At 51.3% G+C, this 12,673-nt stretch overlaps 1 protein-coding gene across 2 annotated transcripts in view; it reads right to left on the reverse strand.

The window, feature by feature from the left end:
• Nucleotides 1–12,673, reverse strand: part of BSN (bassoon presynaptic cytomatrix protein) — an 87,192-nt gene that overhangs the window by 13,542 nt on the left and 60,977 nt on the right. For both annotated transcript variants that reach the window (XM_063411325.1, XM_063411324.1), the window contains exon 4: nt 241–705. In XM_063411325.1, coding sequence (XP_063267395.1) covers nt 241–705 — 465 coding nt within the window. The remainder of the gene's footprint in view (nt 1–240; nt 706–12,673) is intronic.

Consider the following 12,673-nt stretch of genomic DNA (forward strand, 5'->3'; position numbering starts at 1 on the left):
TTATATTGCTTTAAAAGAAATCCAAAGGCCAGACATGACCTGAACTATTGCATTTTGCCCAAACTGATGTAATTCTAATAAAAAGAAGGCAAATACCAGCATGCTGCCATGGAGCCTGTGAAGGTCCTTCCCCATCTGTAGGCACAAGTACTTACAGAGTCACAGCTCAGTACCACACCAGCCTGGGGCAGGGTTTGGTGCCCAGGGATGCCTGGAGCCGGATGCACCCTGAGAGCTCACCTCCTGCTCCTTCGCCCGCGGCGCCTCGGGGAATGCTTTGCTCTCCTTGCTCTCCACCTCTGGTTTGGGGGTCACGCTCTTCCCCTTTGGAGCAACGCTTTCAGGAGCTTTGGAAGGCTCTGGGGCAGCTTTGGGCAGGGGCTTTTCCTCTGCCAGCACCGGGGGCTTCTTTTCTGCTGGCGGCTGGGGCTTCTTCTCCGCTGGGGCGGGGCTCGGGGTCCGGCTCTGCTCAGCAGCCCGGAGGCTCCTGGCGGGCGAGGGCTGCTGCTCGGGGGGTGCCGCTGGCTCGGTGGGCACGGGGGCCGGCGTGGGCGCTCTCTGCTGCTGGCCGGCGGCGGGCGGCTGGTGCCGCGGGGAGCCGGTGGATGGCGCCTTTGCGGTAGGCAGTGGCATTGGGGCAGGGTCGCCGAGGCTGCCTTCCAGGAGCCGCTGAGTTTGGCAGTTCAAGCACAGCCATTCGTTCTTCTGCAAAAGAAGAGAAGGAAAAGTCCTGTTGAAATTGTGGGAGCTTCACCCCAGCAGGGATCTCAGGGAGGAGCTCTACTGGTGGGACACCTGGCAATGGTGCAGAGGACTCGGCTCACTTAAACCACATAACCAGCTGTGAAGGGGCATGCAGGGTCACAGCCATACCCTGCAAACCATCCACATCCAACTTCAACCCATCTCTATCCTTGTCCAGAACCCAGAGATCTCCAACCAGCATCACAGGAATTGCACACTCTCCCCCACAGTCCCTCACTATCACCAGCTCTTTCATTCTTCAGCCTTGTGATATTTCAGTTTTAAGTGAAATTAAACAATCAAAGGCAGATTACTACCGTAGCTTAACACTTTTCAGCTCCATACAGCTCCTCTCTCGCTCTGATTTGTTTTCTTTGATACAATAAAGGTTTAATAGCATAAGCATAACACAGCGCTTTTTTTCTAGGTTAACAAAAATACCGGGTACACAAGTATGCCAGAATTTCCCAAAGATATTACCCAAAGTACACGCTGTGCAGGAAAAGAACAAGACAATCTTGTCTAGTGAAATTCTCAGCAAGAGCTGTCGTTTTATGGCCTGGATAAAGCAGAGGCAAGTGGAGCTGTGAGTGGCTGAGAGCCCGCAGGGCTACGGCAGGGGCTCTGCATTAAAAGATCAGAAGCGCTTTCCTCCCCCGGGTTGCCCAAGGGCTATTTTTACCCACCTAGGAATGTCCAGGAATAGGAGCCTGACATTTCCTTCCCTTTATATGTTTCAGCACCTTAAATCTTTTTGGTTTTGCTGCTAAGAGCACAATATGCTCCAGGTTCTTTTCCCAGACTTCTCCTTTGCTGATCCATGGCTCCCCAAAACTCAGGGTGGCCAACCTCAAGTGGTGGCTGGCCCTGAGGAGCTGTCATGCTGTCAGAGGGGTGGTCCTGGTCTTCAGTTGGACCAGCCTGGGGCCAGGGCTGTGAGCCAGCTGTGTCCCCTGGGGCCCCAGAGGCCATGGTCTGCCTGGAGAAGACGAGGTTCATCAAAGTGACATTGAGGAAACAGCCTCAGGTTGCGCTAGGGGAGGTTTAGATTGAATATTAGGAAAAATTTCTTTGCTGAAAGGGTTGTCAAACACTGGAACAGGCTGCTCAGGGAAGCAGTGGAGTTACCCTCCCTGAAGGGATTTAAAAATGAGTAGATGTGGTGCTTAGGGACAGAGATTAGTGGTGGGCTTGGCAGTGCTGGGATAAGAGTTGGACTCCATGATCTCGAGGGTCTTTTCCAACCTGAACAATTCCATGATTCTAATCTATGACTCTAAATCCCGTACCTATGGGACAGCAGCACTGTGATAGCCTTGACATCTGCATCCCAGGAGTCTCCAGGTTATGATAACATGCTGGAGATGCTTTGCAGCTGGTGGTGGCCAGGAGCAGCAGGACTTTCCTACTTCTTCACTCCTGCAGCAATCCAGCCCAGGAGCAGCCATCCTGCCTCACTCTCCAGGGAGCAGAGGGGCAGGAGGGCTGCTCCTGCAGGAAAGGGGCAGGTGTAAAACATCCTCCCACACCCAGCACCCTGCAGCAGCCCCTGCTCTTCACACCAACATCTTAAGAATACATTAGGGCTTTGGAGGGCCATTAAAAAAATCCCTTTCAGCACGGTAATATTTAATTACTGCTTAATCAAAGAGAAAGTCTAATTAAGGGGCAAGTGCAGCCTATTGTATCTTAATGATTGCATTTGTCTTGTTTTATTTCAGAACTCATTCCCATGCCTCTGAATCAGATCTGCTTACCCCACTCCGCTGTGTAATTATTCCAGACCGCAGAAGGAAATGTGATTGTGTGACACAAATTGAAACCATGCCTCATGGAAATACACGACCTTTCATTTTTCGTTCAGGAATCCCATTTTTCTTTGCCAGCACTCCCTCCCTGAGAGGAGGGCATGATGCACAGGGGATGGGTTGGATGTGCCAGGGCAAAGCTCAGCTCAGCTCCTGCCCATACCTGTCTGCCACACCATCACACCAGCTCCCAGCATGGTCCTGAAGGAGCTGGAGGAGATCAGCCTGCCTTGAGCTACCCAGCCTGCCTCACTCAGATCCTTCACACCCTCTCTGAATGGGGCATTTTATATCCTCATGATGTCCCAGCCTGCCAGACTTTGGTGACTGGGGAGCTCTGTATATATGATGGGCACAACTGCTTTTGCCCTTCCAGGGAAAAATTCAAGCCCAGAAAGACCGTGGAAGGCCAACACTGGCCATCAGGTACCAAATGCAGATGCTGAGTGCCAATCAGGTCCCATTCAAGGAGCCCATGGACAGCAGGTGTCACTGCTGGTGTGATCTCACCACCATGGGGTTTAGGGCTCCTCCACAACAAGATGAGCACAGTACTAATCTATTCCATGGGGATGCCCATCCCTGGAAGTGCTCATAATCAGGCTGGATGGGGCCTTGAGCAACCTGGCCTAGTGAAAGGTGACCCTGCTCGTGGCAGAGGGATTGGAATGAGGTGAAGGTCCCTTCCAACCCAAACTGTTCTGCGATTTTATGATCTGATGTCTCTGCAGGTTGGCCTGAGCCTCTTCCCTGAGGTTCCTCCCAGCTGTGGCTCTGCAGCCACTCCTCTTGGCAGCTGCCCCAGTTTGAGCAGCTCACCCTGCCATCCTGCTCTCGTGGATGTGACAGCTTGACTCTCCATGGGACCGCACTGGGAAGAGGATAAGGGAACAATCTCTGTTAAAAATAGCTCTGCCAAAAAGATTGTGGAGCTCCACTCTGAAATGCCCCTCGACTTTCAAAGCAGGCAGGAAGGCCTGGGTACAGTGGGAAGGCAGGAACCAAGGAAGGGCAGGCAGAGAGGGTCCTTTGGCTTTGCCAGCTGTGAGAAGTGCCAGCCAAGCCCCAGAGACACTCAAATTGAGAGACTGGCACATGCCGAGTTTGCATTTTCTCTGACTGACATTTCCTTCAGCACCTCTGGGGTCTTACATGCCGAAGAGACCCTGCTGACAGTCCTGCACCCTGCGCTTCAATCTGAACTTCCGTGGAAAATCACTGTGGCAGAAAAAAGGATAACTGAATTTTCCTGAGCTGTGGGAGAGCCACATCCCTGTCACACCCAGTGCCACGTGGAGCTGTGTGTGAGCACAGACTGCTGCAGCAGCCAGCGCATCATTTGCCATCACAGCTCACACTGGCTGCAGTGAACGCTCCAGCAGCAGCAGCTGTGAGCTGCCCAGCTCCCACAGGCACACGAGGGAGAGAGAAATCCTGCCCATGGCAGCTGTGGGAAGGTGGAGGCAAGCAAAGCTGCCCGTGCCAGTGGGACTGCCTCCGGTAAATCACTCCGAGCTCTTGGTTCCATCTTTAAGAGACCTCTGCAGCCCCATCAACCCCAGCACTGACACCTGTCACGTGTCTGGGGGCTAAATCCCGGGTGGTCTGTGAAGATCCTGAACCTGAGGCACCTCCCGGCCTTGTGCCAGTGCCCCACACTCTGCTGGTGACAAATGATCCGTCCCTCTCCCGCAGCGTTATCAGCTCGGTGTTTGGTTATCCCACAGCAACTCTGCTCCCTCTCAGAGGGACTGGCTCTGGAGCAGCTTCCTCCTCCATATAACCTGGCCTCGGGCATTTCCCAGAGAACAAGGCCAAGGGGATTAAGCTGCCCCTGAGAAAAATGCAAACATTGGAGGAGTCTGCTTTGCTAACAGCTTGTAAATCCCCATTGAGATTAACCAGATCCCACGAAGATAATAATAATTAGGCTGTATTTAGTGCTTTACATGTCCAAACCCTTGGATGCACAGGAAGCCAGGGTGCCTCTTGGGGTGGAAAATGGGTAAGGAGCTTATGGCAAAGGCATGGCAGTTTCTGTCTGAATCTCCACACTTAAAAATGCTGGAAACCTTAGACCTGAGCAGGATGGGGATTGGACCTTGCTTGGCACTGAGGTTTGCTGCCTTAGAACTGCTGTGGTGGTGAGCATGGGGGTGTTTAATCATGTGGAGCACAGGTTAGGGGGAGCTGGGGCTGATGGAGGCTGTGGCATGCAGGGAAGATGGGCAACACTGCTGGGATGCAGAGCAGGCTCCAGATGGAGGAAAGCATCAATAATTAAGAAGAGGGATGAAACCAAAGTGCGCCTGAGATGTCATCTGAAATGAAGAGGCGCTGGCATGGCAGGGCACACTGGAACACAGCCAGCCAGAGGCAGCAGGGTGAGGCTGCTGGGGGCTGTCCAGCCTAGCTGGTTATCAGTTACAGCCTTTGAGAGTCACTGCCCTGATTCCTGGGGCTCCCTGCTTTCCTTCCCTCCAAAGAACTGGGATTTGCAGAAGAGTCACAGAAAAAGTGGGTTTCTGGAGTGCTGGTGGGGTCACAAGAGGCGGGACAGAGCTCTGGATGCAAGGCATGAGGGACTGAGGGCAGGCAGCTTTGTTTAAGACACTGTATCCAAGTATGAATGACCATGCCAGTTTTCAACTGTGCACCATGCGAGTGGCATCAGGAGATGCCAGATTTGGCCACGATTCCTGCTGGCTCTGCTGAAGGGGCAGCAATGGGCCCATGGCTGCCCGTGCCCCCTCCTGGGTGGAGGCAGGGTGCAGGACAGGGGGGTCAGCAGTGAGGGCTGCAGGGATGGGGAGTGCCCAGCTCCCCAGAGCTGCCTGGCAGGTGGCCACAGCCCTGCTCGCCAACCTCCACTGGGCTTTACCCTGCAATTGTTTTAATTTACTAATGGGCAACGACAAAACTGTAATTAACTAAAATAGAAGTCTTCCTGCATAATTCTGGTCAACGTTACCACTTGGCAAGTTAATTAACTGCTGAATTCCCCCAGCGCCGCTGGGTTTTTTTAATGATGGAGCCAGAGAGCTTCAGCATCACAGTTAAACATGAATCCTCTGTTCTTGGAGGTCTGACAGGCTTGGTGGAAGCCACTGGTGCCAGAAGCTTCCCAGCTTCCCCAGTTAGCTGCTGGTTACCAGTCCCACCATCCTCATCAGCCCCGAGGACCCTTGGCTCAACCTCTCCAGTGTCTGGAAGATGCTCAGCCATGGTCTTTATACCCAGGCAAACTGCTCCCCACAGTCTCACCCCTGGGACTCTGCCTGGTTACTTTTGCTCTAGAGCATCATTTTACACAATCAAAACAGTATCTATTAAAATACTGGGACAAAAATCTGTACAAAATGAGATAAGCAGCATGAGGTACAAGTATCTTGCAAGCCAGATCTCATCTCCCAGCATTGAATGCAGTGAATCTCACCAGAATATTTCATGTATTTGCTGACAAGTACTGTGCAGGGCTCGTCACTGTGACAGATGGATGCCTGGAAAATATGGAAAACACTTCTGGTATCTGAATCAAGATCCAAATTAACAAGAACCTCATAAAATCACTTCCAAAGCCCTCTTCTCTGTCCTGCTAGCCGGAAAGCTCACTTTAGGAGGGCTCCTGACAACCAGACACCTTCCACACACCCTCCCACGGCAGAAATGGGGGCATTTCACCGTGTGATCCCAGTTCCCTAAGACTCTGCATCCTTGTGCTAAGAACACTGCAGCTCCGTCCGTGCTGTGTGTGGTTTTTAGCACAGTGTTAAAGGAAAGGGACTAAGTCATGCTTGGTCACTGGCTTCCAGGGTTGTTTCAGACCCACCTCAGGCAATGCTGGGGGTCTGGCTGGCAGGTTCCCCACTTTCTAAGTGCTCCTGTGCCCTTCCCTCTCTCAGCCAGCAGCGTCCCCAGGCAACCCTGGTGTTCAGTCATTTCAGATGCCAATGCCTGAGCACAGGCTGATGCTCACTCCCCCTTGAATTCTGCCCATTCTCTCAGCTGAACTCTCCAGAGCCCCTCCAAATCCCCCCCCACACTCTGCCAAGCACCTTTGACTGAGCTGCCACAGTTTTGGGACATGGGGGGGTGTGCTGACCAGTGCCACAGGCTCTTCTCTGGGGTTCTTGATTACAGAGGGGACGCTGTACAACAAAATCTGATCAGAGCACGTTCACAAAGGGTGCTTTGAACAATCATGTGCCATCAGCAGAGAGCCACAGGCCTGGTTTTACCTCCGCCCCAGCCCTTATCTCTCCTAGGAGGCTGAGGCAGTGATGGGATTTGAAATGAGGGCAAGGAAACAAAACGTGCGCTGTGACGGTGGAAGCACCAGCGATCAGGAGAGACGGAGCCCACGCAGGAGGTGCTTGTGGGATCTGCATCCGTGGTGGGAACAGAGGGAATTTGGGTGCCCCAGTACCAGGAAGGGACTGAGATCAAGGGAAACTGGGGGCAGTGTGCAGACAGGGGCATCCCCGGGGAGAGTGTGGGGTTGTGTGTCCCACACCATCACTGACAGCCAGGACACAGAACAGGGCAGAAAGTGTGGGGTACTTTATTAACCTGATTGTGCCTTTTTTGCTCTAAAACCACCTCAAAATCCCATTCAAGCTAGATGCAGAACTGTCTGCATGCATGCTTGCTAACTGCAATGCTGCTTCTGAAGCTTAGCATGTGTGTAGATTCATATATATACAGTCTGTAAACAAAAAAGGAGCACGATATTGAACTCCCAAACAGAGGTCAGCAGAGATGCCTGCTAGGCTGGGGGAGCAAGTGGAGCTCCCCACGCATCCTTCCCCGTGCCTGGCTCCCTCAGCCACAGAGGGGAACGCCACTCCCAGTGGAACGCCACGGGCTCCCAAGTCCATCTGCAGGGAACGGCACAGAGGGGACTGCACACACCTCAGGCAGCTGAGTCTCTTCAGCTGCCAACTGCTCCACACTAATTGACTTTATTACCATCAACTGGGCAAGTTTTAGCACAACCCCGGGCTTGCAGATCAGCTCCCCTGAAAGCCACCACAGTTATTTCAATCCCTTGCTATATATAGCGTTTGACTAAGCCACCCAGTGATGTGTTTTCCAGCAACAGACTATTCTTATCTGTTCCTGTGACCTGTCTCAGGCTGATGGAGCTGATGGTCCCTCCCCAGCTCTATTTTAAACGTGTGTGATGTATTGATGGCCTTCACACCGCAACAATGTGATTAAAAGCAGCACAGAGTAATGAGCTGGCCGGGATGAGCTCTGCCTCACAGGGCTTGCTTTCTGCCTCCCATCTGCTCCACTTCATCCCTTCTCTGTGCTGGGACCTCTCTCAGGTGGAAAATAGATGCAGAAAGAGAGGATGGAAGAAGCTGCACACGATGGCTGAGCACTGGAGCTGCTGTCAGCATGTTGGGGGGAAGGGAAGGACATGGGCAGAGGCATCTCCCAGCCCCTGACAGCTGCAGGGAAGATGGTGTGCATTGCACCAGTGCTCCCTCCCCTCCTCAAATCTACCCAGAGGGGACCTGGAGCAGGAGCAGGGTGTCAGCTCCACATTCACCCCCTTTACTGGTGCCATGGAAAGGGGAAGGCAAGTAGAGGTGAGCAGCCAGACAACAGCCAGGTGCTGAAGTGGCCATCGCAGTCCTGGTCCTTGTCTCTCCCTTCCCCTTGCACATCTCATCCCAGGGATTATGCTCCCTGCTCCTGGCTGCAGTAGGGATGCACCAGCCCTGCACGGCAGGACCCGAGGGTCAGCCAAGCAGCTCCCGTGGGGCTCACAGCCTCCCACCCTGCAGCTCCAGACTCCACAGAGCCAGCGGAGGATTATTCCAGCTGAAAGTCTTTGACTGATGAGTAATAGCAAGGCTACCCTCCGCTTGCCTTCGAGGAATAGCTGTGCTCTTGCCAAGTCCAGCTTATTCCACCGCAGCCGGGCCGGTGAGCACCGCCGCGCCAAGGGGAAATGTCGCAAGGCTCTGCGGCCGTAGGAGAGCTGCAGGTGGGGCTGTCACCACCATGACCAGCCTGCACCACCTGCAGCTCCTTGCCCAGCTGCAAACCCCACTGGCTGTGACCTTGGGTCAGGGTATCCCATCCTGGGCAGTACCTCCTGTGGCAGAAGTGGAGGTGGAATTATAGAATTATGAAATTGTTTAGGTTGGAAAGGAGCTCTAAGATCGAGTCAAACTGTTACTCCAGCACTGCCAAGACCACCACTAACCCATGTCCCAAGTGCCACATCTGCATGTCTTTTAAATCCCTCCAAGGGTGGTGATTCTACCACCTCCTTGGGAATCCTGTTTCAGTGCTTGACAAACTTTTTGCAAATACATTTTTCCTAACATCTAATCTAAACATCCCCTTGAGGCACAACTTGAGGCTGTTTCTATTATGGTACCATTTGTTACTTGGGAAAAGCGATCAACCCCCTCCTGGATACATTGTCCTTTCAGTCAGTTGTAGAGTTGAAGTTTCCCCCAGCCTCCTTTTCTCCAGGCTGAGCTCCTCCAGCTCCCTCAGCTGCTCCTCAAAGGATTTGTGCTCCAGACCCTTCCCCTGCACTGTTGCCTGCTGCAGTAAATGGATGGACTTTTTGGGGTGCTGACCTGTGGACAGGTATCCTACTCTGCTGTCCCCTGGGCTGTCCCAGGGCTCCCAGCAAGGCTCCTTCCCAATTCTGGCTTGCCAGAAGCTGAGGAAAATGCCACCAACTTTTCCATGTTATCAGGAACTGTGGTGTTAGTCAAGCTCAGATTACTTTTTGATATTGTTATTTCTCTCTTGGAGCCCCAAAATTTTATTCCACAGAACTAGGAAATCAGTTCACCCTGACTGACCCAAATGCCAAGGGGCCAGCTGGAAAACCTGTTTGGGACATCTGGCTGGGACCCCAGAATAAAGCCCTGGCTCTGGCATCCAGCTGAAGCCCCCACAGCCAGCAGCAGCTCCTGGCAGCTCCCACCCTGGAAGCATCTCATCATCTGCATCCCTGTGTGGCTACAGCCATGAGCCAGGCTCCCCCCTGCTCATCCCTGCCCATCTTCCATCCCCTCTAAAATTAGGGCAGCTGCTGCGGCAGGAAGCACCTTCTGTATTTTTGGAGCTTAAAAAAAAAAAAAAGAAAAAAAAATCCTTTTTGAATGGCAAGAATGTTTCTAAGTCAAAGGATTTAAACTATTTTGCAATCAAGTAAGCGTATTTCCAAACGAGCTGAAGGCGAGAGCCTGGGTGCTGTGTGGGCTGTGTGAAGGGGCTGCTAAAAAAGGGTATACAGCTGTCCAAAATTTGGAAACCGGTGCTTTTGCAGAATATATATAGACATCCCTCCCCACTCAACATATTTCCTTCCAGTTCATTAGATTAAAAAAAATAAATTAAAAAATCAGTATGATATTGAGGAGAGCACTTTGATGCTTTTGGCTTGTCTAAAAGCCATGGCCCCCATTCCCAGGGCTGTGGGTCAGCATCCATTGCCCTGGTAATGGTCTGCTGAGCAGCAGTGTCACTGCCACGCTCCTGCACTAACACAGCAATAAACCAGCTGCCTTTGGGAAGGGGAAGCAGAGGTGCCACCTCCCAGAAGGGCAGTGGTGGTGGAGATAAACGTGGGTTTCCCTGGAGATGGTGAGGAGACAGGGAGGCCAACCCCAACCTCCTCCAAAGGGCCATTCTCTCTGGTACTATCAGCCACTCCCATCTGCACCAGGTCACCCCTCAGCACTTCGGTTCAAATTTCACATTTCACCTTTGATTTCCCACAGTTGCCACCACTGGGTAGCAGCTTTGACATTTATCTCTGTTGTTATTTCCAATCTGGATGTGGTCCTGTCTTTTCTTGGCCATTGGCTATCACCACACATCTTCTGCTACCTTGAACATTACCTGATGTTTCCTTCTGCAATGAGCAGGGGGAGATAAAACTGCCCCTGGCCTGGGATGGAATCAAGATGGAGCATCTTTCCAGAGAAGTGGGAGAAAAGTCATGGCCAGGCTGGACAGCTGGAGATGCAATGATGGGAGGTGACACGTGAGCAAGTGCTGAGTATTTATGAAAAAGAAAAATAGGAACAAGAGAGCAAATCTGATGCTGAAAGCACTTTTCATTTTCCTTTTCACTGAGCCTTACTATTCCTCTCTGTTTCATCTTGGAGAAAGAGCTAAATTAACTACCAGCTCAGTTCCGAGAGACTGGATCCAAATGGATGAAGTATTAAGAAGATTTTCTGTTCACAATAAAATCCAGGCAATGGTATTAAAGCAGCAGAGGGTTTGGTCTGGTTTTCACAGATTAGCTATGGCTGTCCCAAGGATGGCAAGCTCTAATTTTCCCATTTTGCTCCAACGTGACGTTTATAGAGCTGTCTGGATCATTTACAGTCATTGCAGACCAGACTGGGATGATCATAATCTAACCATGTAGAGGAGAGGAACGCAGCTCTTGTTCTCCACCATGTCCAAGCTCCCTGTCCCTTCTCACCCACACACAGACCAGTTGTTTCCAGTGCACCCTCTCTGAGGGCTCTGCTGGGTTTCTGCTCTGCCACTGCCAGGAATGCACCTGCTGAAAAGCTGCATCTTCTCAGCAAGCTCCAGTGCCATCCAAACCCACCAGCACTGAGCCAGGAGTCTACTCCCCCAGCTGATAAAGAAGTAATATATTGTTCATTTTTGTCTGAATCGGTCTGGCCATGCATTGTAATTTACTCTGTGATCTGGGTGCTCCTTAATGAAATTTATCAGCCTGCCAACCAGCCTTATCTTTAACAGTGCCCATTATCAGGATGTATTTCTCAGCCAAGGTTAGCAGCAGCAGGAGCATCTCTGAACACCAGCTGCATGACAATAATCCCACAATAACGCCCAGGAGACGTGAAGCAGGTCCAGCAGAGCCCATGTCCAGTCACAGGGACCCCAATCCCATTGAAGCAGGTGTGGTGGAGGTGCAAGGTGTTGCTGGTGGCTATTTCACACGTTTGACACAGTAACTGTGACTCCTCAGGAGCCACTTGAACCTGCATGCAGAAGATTTCAAGTCTGCAGCAAAAATAATGCCTGCTAAGGGAAACCTGGCCAACTCTGCAGAAAACAAATACACTACTCTCTGTGTTTTTCCAACAGAATGGAAGAAAATCCAAAAGCTAAGTTTATCAGAGGAGTCTTATTTAACCAAAACCTTCTTTTTTCATAGGCACTAGTGTTGACTAAAATATCCAGCCATACAACTAGTAATTTGCTGCATCTGATAAAAGCAGATTCAAGCTGTCTGATTGCTCTGTTTTAAATTGCAGAGAGCCCCAAGTGTCTATCAGACGCTCATTTCCAAAGCAGAAGAAAATCAGCATCTTGGGAAGCTTCAGCTTCCTTCCCCTAGGAGCTGCTGAGTCCCCTGTCCCCTCACCCCAAAGCAGTCCAGCAGCAGCAACCTGGGTTTGAACCTCTTTCATGATCACAAGGGATCATTTTCACAGGCCGGGGAGCCATCAGTGGTATGGCTTGGAAGCTGAGGACATCACAAACCAATTTCCTGCAGTACCTGCACATAAATCTTTCCAAGCTTTAAAAATAGTTGTATTTTTTTATATTACTGCAAGAGACAACCCTCTGTTGGCAGAGACTGAAATCTGTACTGCTAAGAGCCACCAAATCCCTCTTCCCATGGTCCTTCCTTGGGGAGCAGATGCACCACTGGAGGAGATATCTGCATCCCTGAAATGCATGTGTGCCTAGAGGACTGGGTGCTTTGGTTTCTGTGGCCAGTGCTGCATGACCACATTAAATGACTGCTGCTTCAAAAAAGCCCATGCACTCTGCTCCAGGCTTCAAGGCTGTGAGTCCTAATTCCAGCAGCAGAAATATTTTAATTAAATGAACTACCTTTACGGAATAAATCAAGTGATAAGCTTGAAAAATTAACTCCCATAATCTTTCATGCTGCTGTGCAGGTCAATTACACTAAAAGGCTGGGAAATGTTCTAGAAACACGAGTTGTTACAATAGAGATGGATGAGCCGTTTTACTTCTCAAATTATACACAGCAGCATCTTTCCATACTCTTGCCTTGCACACCCTTTCCCCTCACCTGTTGCCCACGGCAGAGCTGGAGGGGCAGGGCCAGCATCTCC

This window comes from Prinia subflava, chromosome 14 (assembly GCF_021018805.1).
Source record: "Prinia subflava isolate CZ2003 ecotype Zambia chromosome 14, Cam_Psub_1.2, whole genome shotgun sequence".
Classification (NCBI taxonomy): domain Eukaryota; kingdom Metazoa; phylum Chordata; class Aves; order Passeriformes; family Cisticolidae; genus Prinia; species Prinia subflava.